The 23,313-nt window shown below is 44.6% G+C and overlaps 1 protein-coding gene across 9 annotated transcripts in view; it reads left to right on the top strand.

Annotated features, from left to right (window-relative positions):
* Positions 1-23,313, top strand: part of CEP170 (centrosomal protein 170) — a 303,057-nt gene that overhangs the window by 199,041 nt on the left and 80,703 nt on the right. For all 9 annotated transcript variants that reach the window (XM_069769419.1, XM_069769426.1, XM_069769420.1 and 6 more), the window contains exon 12: positions 13,185-13,440. In XM_069769419.1, coding sequence (XP_069625520.1) covers positions 13,185-13,440 — 256 coding nt within the window. The remainder of the gene's footprint in view (positions 1-13,184; positions 13,441-23,313) is intronic.

The following is a 23,313-nucleotide window of genomic DNA, read 5'->3' on the forward strand; positions in this document are numbered from 1 at the left end:
CACGACATGCTAAAACCAATGATGTCGTTCAAAAGTACAACTCGTCCCGCAAAAAATAAGCCCTCACATGGCCAAATTGACGGAAAAATAAAAAAGTTATGGCTCTGGGAAGGAGGGGAGTGAAAAACGAACACGGAAAAACGAAAAATCCCAAGGTCATGAAGGGGTTAAGGTGCTCACTAGTCTAGCTAAATTCCTTGAGGAGTCTAGTTTCCCAAAAGAGGAGTCTAGTTTCCCAAATGGGGTCACTTGTGGGAGGTTTTCACTGTTTAGGCACAACAGGGGCTCTACAAAATGCGACTCGACTCCCGCAGACCATTCCAACAAAGTCTTCATTCCAATACGTCACTCCTGCTTTTGAACCCTACTGTGCGCCCAAACAGTAGTTTTCCCGCACATCTGGGGTATCTGCTTACTCTGGAAAAATTGCACAACAATTTTGTGGTCCATTTTCTCCTGTTATAATTTTTAGAATAAAAAATTTCTGGCGTTTTGATGTTCTTTTTTTCTTGTTACACCGTTTACCGATCAGATTAATTTATATTTTCATAGATCGGACATTGTTGAACACTGCGATTCCAAAAAATTTTATTTTTTATTTATTTTTTGCTTTATTTTGAATTGGGCAGAAGGAGGATAATTTGACCTTTTTATATTTTTTTTAATTTTTTTTATATTTTTTAAAACATTTATTTGCTTTAATAGTCCCCTTAGGAGCCCCCCTATCATCCAATCGCCTATGGTACACATAGCGGGACTACAGCAATCAAAGGCACGGGAGTCTTCTACAGACTCCCAGATTTCATAACAACCCATCAGCGCCCCCGATCATGTGACAGGGTGCTGATGTGCGTGTCTTAACTCGCTTCCGGGTCTCGCGAGTAATATTCCACTCTCAGAAATTGACGAATCCACCTGCTTCTGTTAGAGGCACATAACAGCTGATCAAATCTGCTGTCATGTGCCAGGAAAGATGCGTGCTCGGCACTGGAGCCCGCATCAAATGCATGGAGGCAGCGACCTTGGACGTACCTATATGTTTAAGATTGCAAAGGAATTAAGGACATGTAATAGGGCAACCATCTATAAGTCATCACAGAGGGGACACAAATGCTGGTCATAGATCAGGCACCTCAACAGCTGTTTCATGTTGTCATAAGTTTCTTTCATGTGGACTGCATAACCAACTGGAGGTGAAGGTAGTTCATTGGTATTATGCAGCAAGATTGGCGGGTTTTCTAAGAATTGTTTTGGACGAATCCATGAAGAGCCTCCATTCCACTGGATTCTGACTTACGGTATCTTCCGAATTTCCATTAAACTGTTGATGTTGTTGTATGCCACAAGATTGCCCTCCATGAAGAAGTATTGGACACGATCTATATCATGGTTGTGGAAAAAAGAAATGGACATTGTCACTGTGCAGATCTCACAATGCACCGCTTTCAGGGAGGGACACAGCAGGGACAAACACAGGCCCTGAAACTAGCGTCACTGATGACGCTTCGTTTCAGGGAGGGACAGGGGCTGTGACAGAGACCATAGCCTCTGCCCCCTGCTTGAATAACGCTTAGATTGAGTATCCTATCATGCACTAGGATACTCAAATGAATTAATTTTTAATATGAGTATATTAGAAAATAGCTTAGATTATATCACTAAATAGATAAGGATTTACAATGAAATTTAGTTTGACTTTAGTTTGCTCATATTCTGCAATTTTAGAGGATATTGTGATACCAAAGTATTTAAACCCAGATACCACTTGCATCAGAACATTGGTGCATTGTAAAGAACCTTGTTCTGGGTCCAAGGGGAGCAGAATAGACTAATCCAAATGTATTGTTAAGCCATAAATTTCTCCAAACCAGGCAACCCCCACAGGTACTTATGCTGGCTAACAGATGCAAATCATTCAGCTGCAGCAAGATAAACTAAATCAAATCTCCGAGCACTAAAAAATACTCGGAGGACCCCCGAGCATGCTCGAGAAATCTCGAGTAACGAGTATATTCGCTCGTCACTACTTTCATCCTTATATTTATGACCCCATCCTTGTATTTGTCACCACATCCTTGTATATGCCCCCATCCTGGTATATTCCCTTCATCCTGGTACATATGCCTCCACCCTTGTATATATCACCCAAGTCTCGCATATATGCAAATATGCCCCCATTCTTGTATATGTCTCCCATCCTTGTATACACCAGCTGGATGTGCGTCTGAGGGCATACATCGAGCTGAACTAGGGGCTGGTGTCGCCATACTCCAGACCCGCAGGACCTGGTTCAATGAGGCGGAGTTGATGGCGGTCGTGTCCACATGGAGGGCTCTTCATGCGCCCTCTGGCACACGTGCCATAGGTTCGCCACCACTGCCCTAGAAAGTCTGTTGGCTTACGTTTTGGAAAGTAGATTGACATCTATAGTTAACAAAGAGATGGGTCTATGCCATGCCAGCATGGTAGGTTCCTTGTCATTTTAGGAAGTACTGTGATTATGGTTTCCTGCATGGACGCAGGCAATGATCCCCCCCCTCCCAACCTCTTCATACACCTCTACTGGAAGTTCATCTACTTTTAGTGCTTTGTCATTAGCCATTGCACTCAGTACTAGTTCTAGCTCTTCAATATTAAATACCTCATCTAATAGATTTTAGGATTCTAAGGCGAGACAAGGAGTTGTGCCTTATAGAGAAAATTTGGAATCATATTTTCAGTAGGCTGTACACGTGAAAAATATAACTCTCTATAATACTGTTCTAATACTTTAAATATATCCTGTGTTGCATGTCCGGAAGTACCGTCTTTTGTGTGTAGACAGGATATAAAGCAAGATTCTCTATGTGCTGCAGTCATAACAGACAATAGATTCCCTGCCTTATAGCATTTTCTGAAATAACCTTTTTCTTTCTGCTGCCTGTAGTGTTACTTGGTTGAACATTGTTTGGGCAGCTTTCTGCCTGTTCTATGCGGATGGCGTTGGATCTATGATCACACTCTCTGTGTCCTCCAGTTCCCAAAACACCAATTGATCCTACTGTTTGGTATGAGATTTAGCCACAGATATTCCTTTATAAAAATACCTCTAAGATAGACCCTTCATGGCATATAGGATAGAGGTTATATTTTAATTAATCACAAGGTATCACTTCAGCTCCATTACATTTTATTTTCTTAATATCAATGGTTTGTAAACAAAATTTATTTAATTTCCATGTGGGTCTGCAACATACCTGAAGGGTGAGCAAGCCCAAAGGGGGAAACAGAGAGGCGAATGATCAGATTGAATCTAGGTAAGTAGTAAATATCAGAAATTAATCCTTTCATCAATTCATTTCCAAGAGCCAGGTCAATTTGTGACAGGGAGGAAAATGCAGACGAGAAACAAGAATACGGATATGAGGCTCCAGGGTGTGGGAACAGAACAGCCCATTGCCACGACTACCACCCTGGCCGCCTTACAATATGATGGGTAATCATCACCATAAACCTCTTTCATCTCATAGAACGTTTCCTTTGGTGTGCGGTATTTGAAGTAAAGGAACTTGATGACTGCTCTTTATTATTATTATTTATTATTATAGCGCCATTTATTCCATGGCACTTTACATGTGAGGAGGGGTATACATAATAAAAACAAGTACAATAATCTTAAACAATACAGGTCACAACTGGTACAGGAGGAGAGAAGACTCTGCCCGTGAGGGCTCACAATCTACAAGGGATGGGTGAGAATATAGTAGGCGAGGGTAGAGCTGGTCGATCGGTGGTTACTGCAGGTTGTAGGCTTGTCGGAAGAGGTGGGTCTTCAGGTTCTTTTTTAAGGTTTCGATGGTAGGCGAGAGTCTGATATGTTGTGGTAGAGAGTTCCAGCGTAGGGGTGATGAGCGAGGGAAATTTTGTATGCGATTGTGGGAAGAGGAGATTAGAGAGGAGTAGAGAAGGAGATCTTGTGAGGATCGGAGGTTGTGTGCAGGAAAGTACCAGGAGAAGAGGTCACAGATGTATGGAGGAGACAGGTTGTGGATGGCTTTGTATGTCATGGTTAGGGTTTGTACTGGAGTCTCTTGGTAATGGGGAGCCAGTGAAGGGATTAACAGAGGGGAGAGGCCGGGGAATAGCGGGGTGACAAGTGGATTAGTCAGGCAGCAGAGTTTAGAATAGATTGGAGGGGTGCGAGAGTGTTAGAGGGGAGGCCACAGAGCAGGAGGTTACAGTAGTCGATGCGGGAGATGATGAGGGCATGGACTAGGGTTTTTGCAGATTCTTGGTTTAGGAATGTACGGATCCGTGAAATATTTTTGAGTTGAAGGCGGCAGGAAGTGGAAAGGGTTTGGATATGCGGTTTGAAAGAGAGATCAATGTCAAGGATTACCCCAAGACAGTGAGCTTGTGGGACTGAGGAGAGTGGGCAGCCGTTTACTGTAATGGATAGGTTTGTTGGGGGGGGGGGTCGCATGAGATGGGGGAAAGACGATGAATTGTTTTGTCCATGTTAAGTTTTAGAAATCTAGCAGAGAAAAAGGATGAAATTGACAGTGAGGGATTCTGTTTAGTAGGTTAGTGATATCTGGTCCAGAGATGTAGATCTGCGTGTCGTCAGCATAGAGATGATACTGAAAACCGTGAGAGTCTATGAGCTGTCCCAGGCCAAAAGTGTAAATGGAGAAGAGCAGGGGCCCTAGAACTGTACCTTGCGGGACTCCGACAGATAGGGGGCGAGGTGAGGAGGTGGTGTGTGAGTGGGAGATGCTGAATGTCCGGTCTGTTATGTATGACGAGATCCAGGATAGGGCCAAGTCTGTGATGCCAAGGGATGTGAGGGTCTGTAGTAATAGGGAATGGTCCACTGTGTCAAAGGCAGAGGGCAGGTCCAGGAGGAGGACAGAGTACTGTCGCTTGCTCTTGGTGGTTAATAGGTCATTGGTGACCTTAGTTAGGGCAGTTTCAGTGGAGTGGTGTGACCGGAAGCCAGATTGTAAGCCGTCGAAGAGGGAGCAGGAAGAGAGATGGGAGGACAGTTCAAGATGGACGTGTTATTCTAGTAGTTTTGAGGCATAGGGGAGAAGTGATATAGTGCGATAGCTAGATACAGAGGATGGGTCAAGAGAGGGCTTTTTGAGGATAGGTGTGAGGCATGTTTAAGGTGTGAGGCATGTTTAAGGCTTGAGGGGAAAACACCAGTTGTTAGTGATAGGTTGAAGAGATGGGTTAGCGTTGGGAAGAAGACTGGCGAGGTTTGGGATGAAGTTGGATGGGATCCGGTCAAGTGCACAGGCGGTGAGATGCGATCTTAAGAGTAGAGTGGAGAGTCGATCTTCTGTAATGGTGGAGAATTTTGTTTTGGAGGTGGAGGGCTGGGCAGTTGGGAGGAAGGGCTCTGGGGGTTGTCGACTAAAGGCCCCTTCACATTAAGCGACGCTGCAGCGATACCGACAACGATCCGGATCGCTGCAGCATCGCTGTTTGGTTACTGGAGAGCTGTCACACAGACCGCTCTCCAGCGACCAACGATGCCGGTAACCAGGGTAAACATCGGGTAACTAAGCGCTCTGCTTCTCTGCACTCCTCCTGCACTGGCTGTGAGCACAGCGGCCGGAAAGCAGAGCGGTGACGTCACCGCTCTGCTTTCCGGCTGACCGACGCTCACAGCCAGTGCAGGAGGAGTGCAGAGCACAGCGCCGGGGACAGACAGCGGTAAGTAAGTATGTACTGTTTGTTTTTTTTACTTTTAGGATGGTAACCAGGGTAAACATCGGGTTACTAAGCGCGGCCCTGCGCTTAGTTACCCGATGTTTACCCTGGTTACCAGTGAAGACATCGCTGGATCGGTGTCACACACGCCGATCCAGCGATGTCCGCGGGAGATCCAGCGACGAAATAAAGTTCTGGACTTTCTTCAGCGACCAACGATCTCCCAGCAGGGGCCTGATCGTTGGTCGCTGTCACACATAACGATTTCATTAACGATATAGTTGCTACGTCACAAAATGCAACGATATCGTTAACAATATCGTTATGTGTGAACGTACCTTAAAACTGTCTCTGATGTTATCAATGTTTGCTTGAAAAATGAAGCAAAGTCTTCAGCTGAGTGGGGAGGGAGGTGGTGCTGGGGGACGGAGAAGAGAATTGAAGATGTTGAATAACTGTTTGGGTTGTGAGACAGGGAGGATATGAGAGATGAGAAGTAGGTTTGTTTTGCTGTGGCGAGTATGGTCTTGAAAGTACTGAGGGACTGTTTGAATGCGATGAAGTGCTCGTTAGAGTGGGATCTATTCCATCTGCGCTCAGCAGCCCTGGAAGCTCTCCTCAGTTCTTTGGTGAGGCTGGTGTGCCAGGGCTGTCTGTTAATTTTGCGAGCTTTGGTATGTGTAAGTGGGGCAGCAGATTCCAAAGCTACAGCTATTGTGGTGTTATATAGAGCGGCAGCGTCATCCGCATTGTGTAGGTAACTTATGTCTGTGAGAGGGAGGAGGGATTCAGAGAGTGAGTGTAGATCAAGGTGTTTAAGATTTCTACGAGGGTGTGCAAATTTGTGGGGTGGGAATTGTAGACAAGGAGTGGAGAGGGAAGAGAATGTAAGTAGATTGTGGTCAGAAAGAGGAAGAGGTGAGTTAGAGAGGTTAGATAGGGAGCAGAGGCGGATGAAGATGAGGTCCAGTGTGTGACCATCTTTGTGAGTGGCTGCAGAAGACTATTGAGTAAGGCCGAAGGAGGATGTGAGAGATAGAAGTTTAGTGGCAGCTGAGAGGGAAGTGTCAATGGGGATGTTGAAGTCGCCCATGATGATAGTGGGGATGTCCGCAGAAAGGAAATGAAGTAGCCAGGTGGTAAAGTGGTCAAAGAAGGTGGTAGCTGGCCCTGGAGGGCGGTAAATAACAGCCAGTTGGAGGTTGGAGGGAGAGTAGATGCGCATAGAGTGTACCTCAAAGGAAGGGAGGTTAACAGGGTGGCAGTAGGATTGGGGTAAAGGAGCAGTTATTAGGGATGAGCGAATATACTCGTTACTCAAGATTTCCCGAGCATGCTCGAGTGACCTCCGAGTTTTTTTTAGTGCTCGGGGATTGTTTTCATCGCCGCGGCTGAATGATTTACATCTGTTAGCCAGCATAAGTACATGTGGAGGTTGCCTGGTTGCTAGGGAATCCCCACATGTAATCAAGCTGGCTAAGAGATGTAATTCATTCAACTGAGGTGAGGAAAACTAAATTTCCGAGCACTAAAAAATACTCGGAGGTCACGCGAGCGTGCTCGGGAAATCTCGAGTAACAAGTATATTCGCTCATCACTAGCAGTTATCTGACAAGAGAAAACCAACTCCTCCGTCATGCTTGCTGCTGGGGTGGGGTGTGTGAGAAAGGTGGAAGCCACCGTACGAAAGTGCAGCAGGAGAGGCTGTATCAGAGGGGGTGAGCCAGGTTTCAGAGATGGCGAGGAAGCAAAGTTTGGTAGTAACAAAAAGATCGTGGATGTAGGAAAGCTTGTTGCGGACAGAGCGAGCGTTCCACAGAGCTCCTGCTAGTGGGACTGGGGAAGTGGAGGCTGGGCGCACGGGTATAAGGTTAGAGAGGTTACGGAAATTTGTGATAGAGCGTGGATGGGAGGTAGAACTTACTGTGGGGATGTGGTGAGGAGGACCAGGATTTGGAGAGATATCATCAGCAGTGAGAAAAAGAGCAGAGAAAGTGTTAGCAGGTGGGACACTGGGTCTGTTATCAAACCTCACACCACTTCAGCACCTGTAAAATCAAGACCGTTATCAGTTCCTAGTTGCAAATTGGCACTTAACCTATAAAGACTTATATCATTACACATGTGTAGTTTCATCGTCCTGTGATAAATAGAAGTGGGTCAGGGGAAATCTTTAATTAACGCCCTTGTAGGTAAGGGTGACAGGCTTTCCAAAAATTCGTTAAGGCTATTTCTTTAAGTAGATGCCCAAAAGAAGTGCGGTCACCTTCCACTTTTTTCACTTAATGTCTACTCCTATCCCAATGAGTATCTGGTATATTATAAAAATCCCCTATTATTAGTGTCAGCATACCTGACCCCTGGTCTCAACAGCGGCAGTACCGGGTTCTGCCCAGAAGTGGTATCTGGTGACTACCTGCCGCACAAGCTTGACCTCACCACTAGAGGCTCCAGTAAACACCAAGGTAGCTGCTTAGTTACGCTCTACCTGGATAGGCCTGGCATTGTGGCACAGTGGGTCCACAAATCCACATGCGCCATGGTTGGATGTAACAAGAAGCTTTTGATGATATTAAGGAGCTCATGTATAATTCTACTGGGATATGGGGGTGGTATATAAATATAATTAGTAGAAGAGGCTTAGTGAATAATTAACATAACAAGCACACATATTGCTCTTCTGTATCTATAATTACTTTTAAGAAATGTAAATTGTGCACCTGAGTTGACCAATATACTAATTTCCTGTGAGTGGGCAGAATGTGTAGAGTGGAATTCACCTGAATCCATTTTTTATTTAAAGGAGTCTGTCAGTAGGATTGTCACTCCTAAGCCGTCAACATGGGCATGTAGGTCATAGGAAGCTGAATAAAATGATACCTCGATATGTGTTCCAATATCTTATTCCAGAGAAATTCACGTTTTTCTTATTTCTAAATGAGCTATTCAAAGCTATGTGGCGAACACTGATCTGCCTGAGAATTTGCCTCCAGAAATTTTTTTTTTTTACATGAAAGTAGGTGTAAAGGTACCTTCACACTAAGCGACGCTGCAGCAATACCGACAACGATGTCGATCGCTGCAGTGTCGCTGGAGAGCTGTCACACAGACCGCTCTCCAGCGACCAACGATGCCGGTAACCAGGGTAAACATCGGGTTACTAAGCGCAGGGCCGCGCTTAGTAACCCGATGTTTACTTTGGTTACCATCCTAAAAGTAAAAAAAACAAACTCTACATACTTACCTTCTGCTGTCTGTCCCCGGCGCTCTGCTTCCTGCACTGACTGTGAGCACAGCGGCCGGAAAGCAGAGCGGTGACATCACCGCTCTGCTTTCCGGCCGCTGTGCTCACAGTCAGTGCAGGAAGCAGAGCGCCGGGGACAGACAGCAGAAGGTAAGTATGTAGAGTTTGTATTTTTTACTTTTACGCTGGTAACCAGGGTAAACATCGGGTTACTAAGCGCGGCTCTGCGCTTAGTAACCCGATGTTTACCCTGGTTACCAGTGAAGACATCGCTGAATCGGTGTCACACACGCCGATTCAGCGATGTCTGCAGGGAGTCCAGCGACGAAATAAAGTTCTGGACTTTCTGCAGCGACCAACGATGGCACAGCAGGGGCCTGATCTCTGCTGCGTGTCAAACACAACAATATCGCTATCCAGGACGCTGCAACGTCACGGATCGCTAGCGATATCATTGTGAAGTTGTTTAGTGTGAAGGTACCTTTAACAGTGTGATTTGTAATGGCTACTAGTGTGACATGTAATGGTCACCAGTATTAAATGTAATGATTACCAGTGTGATGTATAATGGCCGTTGTCTGTGCTCCTGATCTCACTGCAGAGCTGTGTGTGGTAATAACTGACACATCTGCAGGTTCCTCTCAGCTTCCATCTCACAGGCAGACATTTTTGCAGTAGTGTTACAACTTAGCATAGCTGACAGAGCGGCAAACAATGTGTTTGCAAGAAGACAAAGTTCACAAAGTTAATTTCTACTGTTTTGGTTACTTGTCTCTCACTGGTAACACCCCCTTGTGTTTAATATACGCACTAGAGGCCGATTATCATGCAGATCAGTGTTCGCCCCATTGTCTGGAACAGCTCATTGACATATAAGAAAAACGCTGATTTCTCTGGAATAAGGCATCAGCTCCCAGATATCATGGTATCATTTTATTCAGCTTCATATGTTCTACATGACAGCTTAATTTTCAACAGAGCCGAGGAGTGAGACAGGGCTGCAGCCTTAGTCCAAAGCTCTTCAACATTTACATCAATAAGCTGTTGATAGCTCTGGGGTCCTCCTCAGCACCAGGAGTCGCCCTCCATGACATCAAGGTGCAATTTCTGCTGTATTCTGATGATGTAATGTTAGCTGGTGAGATAATCTGAAAACCATTCAGACCTTCAGCACCACATGGGCACTGCCACTCAACAGGAAGAAAACTAATATCTTGGGGTTCCAAAAAAGAAATCCGAAACCAGCTGCCATTCCCCTTTCATAATAGACTGTCCACTTACAGAAACCAACAAGGACACCTACCTGGGCCTAGATTTGAGCCAATGAGGGAGCTTTAAGCAAGCCATAGAGGCGTTCAAAGCCTACTATGCTATCAGAAGACTTCTGTACCATCTCAAGGCACCTTTAATCGTCTGGTTAAAAAATCTTTGATAACAACATTGCCTGTCACGGGTGTGTCAGAGGCTGTAGACCGTCGCTCTGCATTTGACTGCAGAAGGTCTCTGCAGTTCGCTTTGCAGACTTCTTCCTTGTCCTTCTGACTCTAGAACCCAGTGGCAGCATTCCCCTGTCTCTAGTTGACACACCTGGACTGGGGTGTTTATAACTCTCAGCTTGCTGCTGGGAGCTGCCGGTGATATTTCCATTTCGCTGTTGAGGCTTGGAGTTATAGCAGTCTGCTATCTTCTTCTTTGGTGTCTGGAGGATGTCTGTGTTTCTCTTTGAGGCTACTCAAGTTAAATGTTCTCATTGCTTGTGTATCCCATCTGTCTTTAGTGGTAGTGGGTATTGACTAGTGCATATCCTGTCCTTCCCTATGCAGGGCTTATCGCCAGGGTCAGGCAGGTGTTGGATATCCTGCTCGGCGATAGGTGCGGAACCTATATAGGGACGCTTAGGGCAGACCTAAATTCCTCTGTACGACAGCGAAGTCTGGGGACCAGTCTCATAAACTAACTGGTCAAACTGGACCAACAGAAATATTCAACCTAGAGTTCTGCAAACACCTCCTCCAAGTCCACTTCAAACAGAGCCTTCCAAGCAGAGCTCGGCAGATTCCCACTACACCTTGTAATCCATAAGAAGGTGCTATCATTCTAGGCTCATCTACAAAGTAGTAGTCCCAGCTCATTCCATCACAGAGCCTTGCTTCACCAGGAAGCCCCAGGAGAACAAAGTCCCCGACACAAATCACCCAAAACCAGCCTGACCAAGCCACCAACTTGCATGGCCTTACAAATCGTGAACCCGGAAGATGATACACAAAGGCAAAGATGAATCTCTGAGTCTGGAAGAATGACATGAGCAAATCACAGAAACTGACGATATACCAGAAACTACAGAGGGAATATAAACTGGCCCAATATCTAGAGAAACTATCAAAACCCCAAAGAGTGAAAGATCCTGAGCGGTACTGCCTGAGCTCCTACTCATCGAATCTGGGTGGCACCAACAGAACTACAAGCCCTGAGAGAGCAGATTCTGCCGTGGAAGATGAGGCTCACTTTTGCTGAGGTGCCCCAAATACTCCTCAGTGACGGACATTTACTTTAGGAAACTGTCTGATCTCCCAGACTTCACCTCCATGGAGGAGGAAGAGAAACTGCCTATACTTACGTGGGAAGAGAAAAGTGCAGCAGCCATAGCAGTGCCTGCCACAGACTAAGAGGAACCTGATTTGTCTTGGACCCCTATATCCCATCCTGTTTGTGTAGCTATTACCATCTTCCATTATTTTACCACTTGCTTTGGCATTGCTAACATGTTCTTAGTCCTGCCAATAAAGCCCATTTGAATTGAATTGTATTGATATAGACGGATAGTTATAGATAGATACTATAGAAAGAGAAAGAAAAATAAAAGCAAAGATGGGAGCAGAGCCCCAAAGTTTTTTTTGAGTGGCAAGCTGAAGTTTTTACTGATAAAATTCAGATTTTTTTCATTTCTTTATGGCATTTACCATTCAGGTAAATTCATTCTATATTTTGATAGATAGGACTTTTACGGATGTGGCTATACCAAATATACTTATTTTAATTTTTATTTCTTTACTTTTAAGGGGATGAAATGGAGGATTCAAATTTGTATAGTTTTTAAACTTTTTAAAGATGTTTTACTTATTTTTTTAGTCGCCTTGGGATACTTGAACCTGCAATCCTTTGACAGCTTCTTCTATATGCTGTAATACCCTTGTATTGCAGTATTTAGATAAAAGCTATTTTATTATTTGAAGCCCGCCACAGGCTGAGCTTCATAAGAGCACAGATATGACAACTAAACAGATAGCTAAAGGCTGATATTACTAGTCTGGTAAGAGGCCAGATGTATCCCCCCCTCCCCTTCAGGTTACCAACACCAGCCCTGAGCCGCACCAGAAATGGCACATCCATAAGATGCACCAAATCTGGAGCTTAGCTTCGCTCTTCCCACTTGCCCTGTGGCGTTGGCAAGTGGGGTAATAGGGTTGGGGGGTTGATGTCCCCTTTATATTGTCAGGTGACAACAATCCCACGGATTAGTAATGGAGAGGCGTCTATAAGACGCCCCCATGACTAACCCCATAGTAAGTTTGTAAATAAACACACAAGCCCAACCATGCGCACACAAACAGTAGTTTTGCCCCACATATGGGGTATCTGCGTACTCAGGAGAAATTGCACAACAAATTTTGAGGTTAATTTTCTCCATTTGCATTAATTCCTGTGAAGCACCTGTTTACCTGAATAAACTTCTTGAATGTGGTTGTAAGGACTTTGAGGGGTGCACATATTTAGAATGGTGTTACTTTTGGGTACTCTCTGTCATATAGGCCCTCAAAATCACTTCAGAGGTGATGTGGTCCCTAAAAAAAATTTGTTTTGTAAATTTTATTGTAAAAATGAGAAATTTACAGTCAACTTTTACCTTCTCGCTTCCTAACAAAAAAATATGTTTCCAAAATTGCATTGATGTAAATAGACATGTGGGAAATGTTATTTATTAACTTTTTATGTAACATAACTCTCTGGTTTACAGGCATAAAAATTAAAAGTTTGAAAATTGTTACATTTTCTAAATTTTCTCCAAATTTCCAATATTTTCACAAATAAACACGTCGTATCAAAAAATGTTACCGCTATCATGAAGTACAATATATCACAAAAAAACAATCTCACTATCTTACTATTACTTTCTATTTTTTATTATTTTTGTCCATTTTTATGTAAATTCTAAATAATTTGTTTTATCATTACAAATTCACAGTCAATACCCGCTGGAGACGTTTACCTCCAGAGTACGCTTCTACTTCTGAAGATGAATTTGGAACAAACCGAAATTCTCCTAAACCCTCGAGGCTACGTGCCTCTCCAGCAATCAAAGTGCAGAGGCCACATATTAATGGAAATAGCACAGTCACAGCACCATCTGGAGCACTAAATGTGTCCGCATTTAAACATAAGGCCAAAGAGCAGGAAGATTATATCCGTGACTGGACTGCACATCGTGAAGAAATAGCAAGGTAAGGACACTAGCAAAGTATTGAAGTAAGCCGATGCACACTGTAGATTACTTGTCTTCTGCTGGGTAGTATTCCATTTGGCTGCAATGGTAAAACACTTTTGTTATGCCCAGAATGCTTGTTTCTGTATATGGTTGTAAGTTTGTATTCAAAGAGCTTTCCCTTGCCTCCATGTCAACAATGTAGAGCGCAACTCAGCCCCTTCATAGGACCCTTCAAAAGCTACCTGTAATAGGGCCTGTTCATCAAGACTGACAAAGAATTGCCCATGGAGTAACACATTAGTCGCCTGTGCAGAAGAATCAGAAACTTACTAGAAACTGATATAATTGCCACCACTTTCTGGTGTAAATTATGGATAATCTGGTGGGCTATGGTTATGTGCAACTATGCATTGTGTAAAAACATCTTACTTTTATAAGCCTGTTTTCTAGCATAAACTGACATGAGCATTTTCCCCATGGGGCAATTGGAGAAAAGGTATTCACTTTCATCAGCCAATAAGACAGTCAGAGGCAGACATACTTCATGTGCAGCCGGTGCGGCTGCACCAGGGCCCAGAGGTGGAGGGGGGCCCCTGCAGGGCGGCTCACACTGAGGGCAATCTGGCCTGTTTATCCAGCCCCGAGGTGGAAGGGGGCCCCTGGCCAGATTGCCCTCATACGGAGCTGCAGGGATCCATCCTGCTTCCTGCCCGTGCTTACTGTCTGATACAGCAGTGCGACTGGATGGCGTCAGCATTGCTTTACATTACCTAATAGAGAAGCTATTTTAATTGGGGAAAGAAAGTATTTTAATTGGAAATAACAAGTCATAAATTATTACTCCTGCAGAAGTTTATTATGAATTCCACAGAAGTCCTTGAAGCTTGCTCTGTCCAGTTAACTAGACTTTCAAAAACGAAAAGAAGGCTTAAGACACAGGCACTTCTATAAAAAGAGTTAACACCCTGTTTTATCGCTTTTATGAATAACACTTACAAAGCTAACTAGATGTAGACCCGATGCTGTCGCATCTGGAGGGCGGTAATGTCACGATGGGTGCAGGCTTTGTCATCTTGTAAGCATGGTATTGCTGTTAAGACTGCAGATTTCTGTTTGCGGGGCTGTTGTTGCCTAATGGCATCCTGTGATAATTTAATGACTTTTGCATCAGGGGACTCATGTGCTTGACGCCTACACTTATATGCATTGTTTTTGTCCCAGCTATGCTGTTGCTCTTCAAGAGTCTCATTTGCCCATTGTTGTCTTCGACGTTGTGCCTTTGCTGCTTTCCTTTCATTATTATTGGCGTACTTTTTAGGAGGAGCCATGTTGGCATTGATATTTGCTTTTTAAAGGAATTTTCCCACAAACAAAAGTTCTCTTTAAAAATTGTCTGTGTCTGACCGTGTACAGAACATACCACAGCTTCTGAGCAGGGGATGAAACAAAAGACAATACTGACATTACAGGAGGAGATCACAGAGGATACATTTTGTGAGGTAAAATATTGTTTAAAAACAGTCAGTGAAATATTTTACCTGACAAAATAAATCTTCTGTGATCCCCTGCTGTAATGTCGGTATTGTCTTTTGCCTCCTTCCCTGCCCAGGAGATGTGGTATGCTCCGTACACTGTCAGATACAGACAATTTTTAAAATGAACTTTCGTTCAAGGGAAAACCCCTTTAATGTGACCGGCTTCCTCTGCCCATAGACACGTCAGCAGATCAGCAGAATGATTTACTGCACCTGTGCGGAATTCGCGCAGGAGCAGTAAATCAGACCGCCGCCATCTTTGTGCAGACAGATAGTGGTGGTCGCAATGAAACTGCGCGTGCGCTCCTCCTGTACAAAGATGGCGGCGGTCAGTGAATCACTCAGCTGATCCTGGCAGCGTGTTCGCGTGACGGTGTTCGCGTGACGGTGTTCCGCTGGTGGTACCGTGCAAGAGGCTGCGAATACAGTGTGTGTGTGTGTGGTGCGTACGTCGTATACAGTGTGTGTGGTGCGTACGGCGTATACAGTGTGTGTGATGCATACGGTGTATACAGTGTGTGTGGTTCATACAGTGTGTGTGTGTGGTGCAACGGTGTTCCGCTGGTGGTACCACGCAAGAGGCTGGTTCCAGCAGTTTCCATATTGAGACACATCTGGACAGAACAGGATGTGAAGATATTACAAGGTAAGTACCGTATAAACTCGAGTATAAGCCGAGACTTTCAGCCCATTTTTTGGGGCTGAAAGTGTACCTCTCTGCTAATACTTGAGTCATTGTCCCAGGGGGTCAGCTGGGGAGGGGGAGTGGCAGCTGTCAAATCATACTTACCTGCTCCCGGCGCGTCTCTGCACGTTCCTGCTTCTCCGGCGCCTGCAGCTTCTTCTTGTGTTCAGCGGTCACGTGGTACCACTCATTAAAGTAATGAATATGGACGCATATTCATTACTTTAATGAGGGGTACGATGTGACCGCTGAACACAGGAAGACGCTGCGGGCGTCGAAGATCACCTGTCAGTGAGAAGCTGCCAGGGACCGCGCCAGGAGCAGGTGAGTATAATTATTATGGGGCCCATCATAAACTTTATGGAGCATTTTATGGAGCATATATTAATATGGAGCATCTTATGGGGCCATCATGAACTGTATGGAGCATTATATGGGGCTCCTGAGTCAATATGGATATTCAAAAACACGTAACCTTCTGATGTCTCAATTAATTTTACTTTTATTGGTATCTATTTTTATTTTTTAAATTTACCAGTAGCTGCTGCATTTTCCACCCTAGGCTTATACTCCAGTCATTAAGTTTTCCCAGTTTTTTGTGGCAAAATTAGGGGTCTTGGCTTATACTCGGGTCGGCTTATACTCGAGTATATACAGTATATATTAAGATATTAAAATACAAAATTATTAAAGATATAGAGTGTGGTAGAGTGGCTCACTCAGCTGGACACAGAGGTGTAACGAATACTGTATCTTTAAGAAAAGGTAAACACGGCCCTCTGGGCAAAACAAAGAAAAAACCACAGTCCTTTTCCTAGCAGGAATCCACCCTCTTACAGGCAGCAGTGCCCACAGTTCAGGTTTTAGTACACACTTTTCTGGAGTGCTCTCTCTCCAGATTCACACTGAACACTGAAAGCTCTGGCTTTCAGCCATTTAAGCCCAGACCTTGTGACTCCTCCATCATGTGATTGCTCATATGATCCTGACATCACACAGGTCCAGTCAGGACTCTGCATGTGGAGATACAGTGGACTACCTCCCACCCGCTCTATGGAGGTCCACCAAAACCAGCCCATAACATAAACCGTCCCAACACGTAGTGTGCTGGAGGATACCATTCTGGTTTTACATCACTGATGCCATCATGCACAGTGACACATATCTCCCCTCCATCACTTCACCAGTGACTCTGCCACAATAGGTATGTTTCATTGTCTAAATAATAATCAAGATATAAAATATTTTTCCATAACAAGCTTATACAATCATAGCCAAAAGCTCTGGCACCCTTTAAAATGTTCCAGAAAATGAAGCATTTCTTCCAGAAAATTATTGTAATTTCTCATGATTTGTTATACACATGTTTATTTCCTTTGTGTGTATTGGAAGAGTACAAAAAACTGAGAGAAAACTCAGATTGGACATAATTTCACACAAAACCCCCAAAATGGGCCAGACAAAATAGTGGCAAGTAACAGGTTTGGGCAAGATCAAAATCACACCTGAAACCAGATTAAAATGGGAGAAGTTGATTCAATCTTTGCATTGTACGCCTTTGTGTGCCACACTGAGCATGGAGAACAGAAAGAGGAAAAGAGATCTGTCTGAGGACTTGAGAACCAAAATTGTTGAACAATATCAACAATCTCAAGATTTCAATTTCCAGAGTTCTTGATGTTCCTTTGTCTATGGTGCACGACTTATCAAGATATTTACAACCCTTGGCACTGTAGCTAATCTTCCTGGACGTGGACGGCAGAGAAAAATTGATGAGATGTTGCAACGCAGAATAGTCCGGATGCTGCATAAGCAGCACTAAACAAGTTCCAAAGAGATTCAAGCTGCCCTGAAGGCTCAGAGTGCATCAGTGTCAGTGCAAACTATCCATCAAAATTTGAATGAAATGAAAAGTTATGGCTGGAGACCCAGGATGACCCCATTGCTGACACAGAGACATAAAAAAGCTGGACTTCAAGTTTGTTAAAGAGAAGGTACCGCGTTTGTAGATCATTAATTAATCAATGTAATGTAGCATAACATGCGGTTATAACCCAGATTTGAATGCATGTAAAACAGATTTCGTGTGATATATGAGTAGAAAGAAGGAACTGGGGGCTGACATCTTGGTTTTGCAGCAGTAGCACGTCACTATCAGTGTCAGATTACGGCACCCCATGGACATAGGAGATAATAGACCGGCGATGACCCTATCTGTAACATTGCAGCAGCATTAGCAGCGAGCTGGGCACGCCTCTGTGGGCTGCACAACTCACTGCTGTAGGTGTGACTAGCTGCCATTTTATGATAGCCCTGTGCTATTTGTTGAGCTCCACTTGCTCTCTATCGCAGGAGAGAAGTGCTCACTGCTCCTCTGTACTCCAGGCACTGCAGGTTCTGGGCACACATCCTCTGCTCTCACACTCTGCCGTGTGCTTCTCCTGCTCTGTCTCCGCCTCCCCACAATCCCAGTGATCTCCGGTAAACTGCACTCTCCCCCTGGGGTCTCTGTGCGGCGTGGGGGGTCTCTGTGCGGCGTGGGGGGGTCTCTGTGCGGCGTGGGGGGTCTCTGTGCGGCGTGGGGGGTCTCTGAGCGGCGTGGGGGGGTCTCTGTGCGGCGTGGGGGGGTCTCTGTGTGGCGTGGGGGGGTCTCTGTGCGGCGTGGGGGGGTCTCTGTGCGGCGTGGGGGGGTCTCTGTGCAGCGTGGGGGGGTCTGTGCGGAATGGGGGGGGGGGTCTCTATGCGTGTATGCAAGCATCGTCCGATGGGACTACAAGTCCCATCGGACGATGCCTGCTACAATGACAGTGATTGACACATTAGCCAATTATGGGACAGTAATACGGTAGTCCCATCATCCGGCTAATGTGTTGAATGAAAAAAAAAAAAAAATACTCCATATATACTCCTTACATACATGCTACATACATGCTGCATACATGCTACATACATGCTGCATACATGCTCCATGCATGCTGCATACATGCTACATACATGCTACATACATGCTACATACAATACATTCATACATTACATACATACAGGTCCTTCTCAAAAAATTAGCATATAGTGTTAAATTTCATTATTTACCATAATGTAATGATTACAATTAAACTTTCATATATTATAGATTCATTATCCACCAACTGAAATTTGTCAGGTCTTTTATTGTTTTAATACTGATGATTTTGGCATACAACTCCTGATAACCCAAAAAAACTGTCTCAATAAATTAGCATATTTTACCCATCCAATCAAATAAAAGTGTTTTTTAATAACAAACAAAAAAAACATCAAATAATAATGTTCAGTTATGCACTCAATACTTGGTCGGGAATCCTTTGGCAGAAATGACTGCTTCAATGCGGCGTGGCATGGAGGCAATCAGCCTGTGACACTGCTGAGATGTTATGGAGGCCCAGGATGCTTCAATAGCGGCCTTAAGCTCATCCAGAGTGTTGGGTCTTGCGTCTCTCAACTTTCTCTTCACAATATCCCACAGATTCTCTATGGGGTTCAGGTCAGGAGAGTTGGCAGGCCAATTGAGCACAGTAATACCATGGTCAGTAAACCATTTACCAGTGGTTTTGGCACTGTGAGCAGGTGCCAGGTCGTGCTGAAAAATGAAATCTTCATCTCCATAAAGCATTTCAGCCGATGGAAGCATGAAGTGCTCCAAAATCTCCTGATAGCTAGCTGCATTGACCCTGCCCTTGATGAAACACAGTGGACCAACACCAGCAGCTGACATGGCACCCCACACCATCACTGACTGTGGGTACTTGACACTGGACTTCAGGCATTTTGGCATTTCCTTCTCCCCAGTCTTCCTCCAGACTCTGGCACCTTGATTTCCGAATGACATGCAAAATTTGCTTTCATCAGAAAAAAGTACTTGGGACCACTTAGCAACAGTCCAGTGCTGCTTCTCTGTAGCCCAGGTCAGGCGCCTCTGCCGCTGTTTATGGTTCAAAAGTGGCTTTACCTGGGGAATGCGGCACCTGTAGCCCATTTCCTGCACACGCTTGTGCACGGTGGCTCTGGATGTTTCCACTTCTCCACAATCTTCCTCAGGGTCCGGTCTCCTCTTCTCGTTGTACAGCGTTTTCTGCCACATTGTTTCCTTCCAACAGACTTACCATTGAGGTGCCTTGATACAGCACTCTGGGAACAGCCTATTTGTTGAGAAATTTCTTTCTGGGTCTTACCCTCTTGCTTGAGGGTGTCAATGATGGCCTTCTTGACATCTGTCAGGTCGCTAGTCTTACCCATGATGGGGGTTTTGAGTAATGAACCAGGCAGGGAGTTTATAAAAGCCTCAGGTATCTTTTGCATGTGTTTAGAGTTAATTAGTTGATTCAGAAGATTAGGGTAATAGGTCGTTTAGAGAACCTTTTCTTGATATGCTAATTTATTGAGACAGGTTTTTTGGGTTATCAGGAGTTGTATGCCAAAATCATCAGTATTAAAACAATAAAAGACCTGACAAATTTCAGTTGGTGGATAATGAATCTATAATATATGAAAGTTTAATTGTAATCATTACATTATGGTAAATAATGAAATTTAACACTATATGCTAATTTTTTTAGAAGGACCTGTATAGACATACAGTACATTAAACATAGATTTCATACTCACCATTACTTGTCATTTTGTTCCCCGAAGCCAGTGTCATCTGTAAAAAAAATATGAAATATGAAAAAAAAAAACAACCAATATACTCCCTGTCCGCAGAAATCCACGAGTGTCCCACGACGATCTCCCGTGGAGAACAGCAGCATCAGATAATGCGACTGCTCTCTAGGGGCTACAGGAACACAATGACCCGGCTTAATGTCACCTTACAGTAGCAAGGTGACATTAACCCTTCATTACCCCATATCCCACGGCTACACGGGATTGGGAAGAGAGGGGCTAAGTGCCGGAATTGGCGCCATTTCTGGGGCGGCTGCGGACTGGTATTTGTTGGGGGGGGGAGGGGCAATATCCATGGCCCCTCTCTAGGCTGAATATCAGCCTGCAGCTGTCTGCGTAGCCTTTCTGGCTATAAAATATAGGGGGACCCCACGCAATTTTTTTTTGGGGGGGGGGGGTCCCCCTATTTTATTAGCCAGTAAAGGCTATACAGACAACTGCAGTTTGATATTCATAGCAGGCTACAGATATTGGCCCCCGGCCGTCGGCTTTCCCCCTCTGGCGCAGAAAATTGCACGGGCGCCCACGCGGTTTTTTTTTTGTTTTTTTTTAATTCAACCCTCATAAAAGCCTCTTTCACACTTACGTCGGTACGAGTCCGTCGCTATGCGTCGGGCCGACGTACCGACGCACGTTGTGAAATTTGTGCCCGACGTGGGCAGCGGATGCAGTTTTTCAACACATCCACTGCCCATTCTGAAGTCTGGAAGGAGGGGGCGGAGTTTTGGCAGCGCATGCGCGGTAGAAAATGGCGGACGTGCTGGACAAAAAAAGTTCACTTGAACGTTTTTTTGTGCCGACGGTCCGCCAAAACACGACGGATCCGTTGCACAAGTTTATGGGGAAAAACGCATCCTGCGAGCACATTTGCAGAATCCGTTTTTTTTCCGCCAGATCCATTTTTTCCACCGAATCCGTTTTTTTCCGCCGGATCCGATTTTTTTCCGCCGGATCCGTTTTTTCCCGCCGGATCCGTTTTTTCCTGCTGGATCCGTTTTTTCCCACCGGATTTGTTTTTTTCCACAATTTCCTTTTTTTTCTGCCAGATCAGGTTTTTTTTCCATCGGATCCTTTTTTTTCCCGCCGGATCCGTTTTTTTCCCACAATTTCCTTTTTTTTCTGCCAGATCAGGTTTTTTTTCCATCGGATCCTTTTTTTTCCCGCCTGATCCGTTTTTTCCCGCCGGATCCGTTTTTTCCCGCCGGATCCGTTTTTTTCCACAAGTTCTTTTTTTTTTATCTGCCAGTTCCGTTTTTTCCCGCCGGATCCGTTTTTTTCCACAATTTCCTTTTTTTTTCTGCCAGATCAGTGTTTTTCCATCGGATCCTTTTTTTCCCGCCTGATCCGTTTTTTTCCGCCGGATCCGTTTTTTTTCCACAAGTTCCTTTTTTTTCTGCCAGATCAGTTTTTTCTGCCGGATCCGTTTTTTTCCCGCCAGATCCATTTTTTTCCACAAGTTCTTTTTTTTATCTGCCAGTTCCTTTTTTTCCCGCCCGATCCGTTTTTTTCCGCCTTATTCGTTTTTTTCCACAATTTCCTTTTTTTTCTGCCAGATCAGTTTTTTTTCCATCGGATCCTTTTTTTCCCGCCTGATCCGTTTTTTTCCGCCGGATCCGTTTTTTTTTCCACAAGTTCCTTTTTTTTTATGCCAGATCAGTTTTTTTTCGCCGGATCCGTTATTTTCTCATTGAGTTATATTAGCGCCGGATGGCCACACGTTTCATCCGTTTTTTGCAGGATCTGTCAAAACAGCTGTTTCCGCCGGACGGAAAACACATACAGAGGAACGGTTGAATCGCGATTTCACCCGCCGCTATTGCGGGCACACGTCAGTCATGTTTTTTTTTATTGACAGATCGGGCGATTCTGAACGCGGCGATACTAAATATGTGTAGGTTTGATTTTTTTATTGTTTTATTTTTGATGGGGCAAAAGGGGGGTGATTTAAACTTTAATTTATTTATTTATTTTTTCATATTTTTAAAAACATTTTTTTTTACATTTGCCATGCTTCAATAGCCTCCATGGGAAACTAGAAGCTGGCACAACTCGATCGGCTCAGCTACATAGCAGCGATCATCAGATTGCTGCTCCGTAGCTGAATTACAGGCTTGCTATGAGTGCCGACCACAGGGTGGCGCTCACAGCAGGCCGGCATCAGTAACTAGAGGTCTCAAGGACCTCTATGGTTACCATCCTGACGCATCGCCAACCCCTGATCATGTGACGGGGGTGGACGATGTGCTCATTTCTGGCCGCGCGGCTGGAAGCGGTAGTTAAATGCCGCTGTCAGCATTTGACAGCGGCATTTAACAGGTTAATAGCGGCGGGTGAATTGCGATTTCACCTGCCGCTATTGCGCGCACATGTCAGCTGTACAAAACAGCCGACATGTCGTGACTTTGATGTGGGCTCAGCGCCGGAGCCCACATCAAAGGAGGAGACACGACATGCGCAGAACATGTTGCGTTTTTTTTACTGCGATGCGTTTTTTCCCCAGAAAAAACGCAACATATGCACAAAAATTGCGGAATGCATTATAAATGATGGGATGCATATGTATGCATTTTTAAATTGTTTTTGTCGCATTTTTATAGCGAACAAACGCAAAAAAATGCGAAAAATCCTGAACGTGTGTACACAGCCTTAATGTGTATCTCCCCATCACACTCCATATGTGTCTCACTCATCATACTTCACGTCTCTTTCTCTCCCATCAGTCACTCTTAGGCTGGAGTCACACTCAGCGTATGAAAATACGGTCCGTATATTACGGCCATAATACGCTGAAAAGTCCCCAAAATAGTGGTCCGTAGCTCCTCCGTAGGCAGGGTGTGTCAGCGTTTTTTGCGCATGGCATCCTCCGTATGTAATCCGTATGGCATCCGTACTGCGTGTTTTTCTCGCAGGCTTGCAAAACAGACATACGGCTATACGAGGGATCCATGTGTAAAAAAATATATATATATAC

The sequence above is a fragment of the Ranitomeya imitator genome, chromosome 5 (genome assembly GCF_032444005.1).
Source record: "Ranitomeya imitator isolate aRanImi1 chromosome 5, aRanImi1.pri, whole genome shotgun sequence".
In the NCBI taxonomy this organism is placed as follows: Eukaryota; Metazoa; Chordata; class Amphibia; order Anura; family Dendrobatidae; genus Ranitomeya; species Ranitomeya imitator.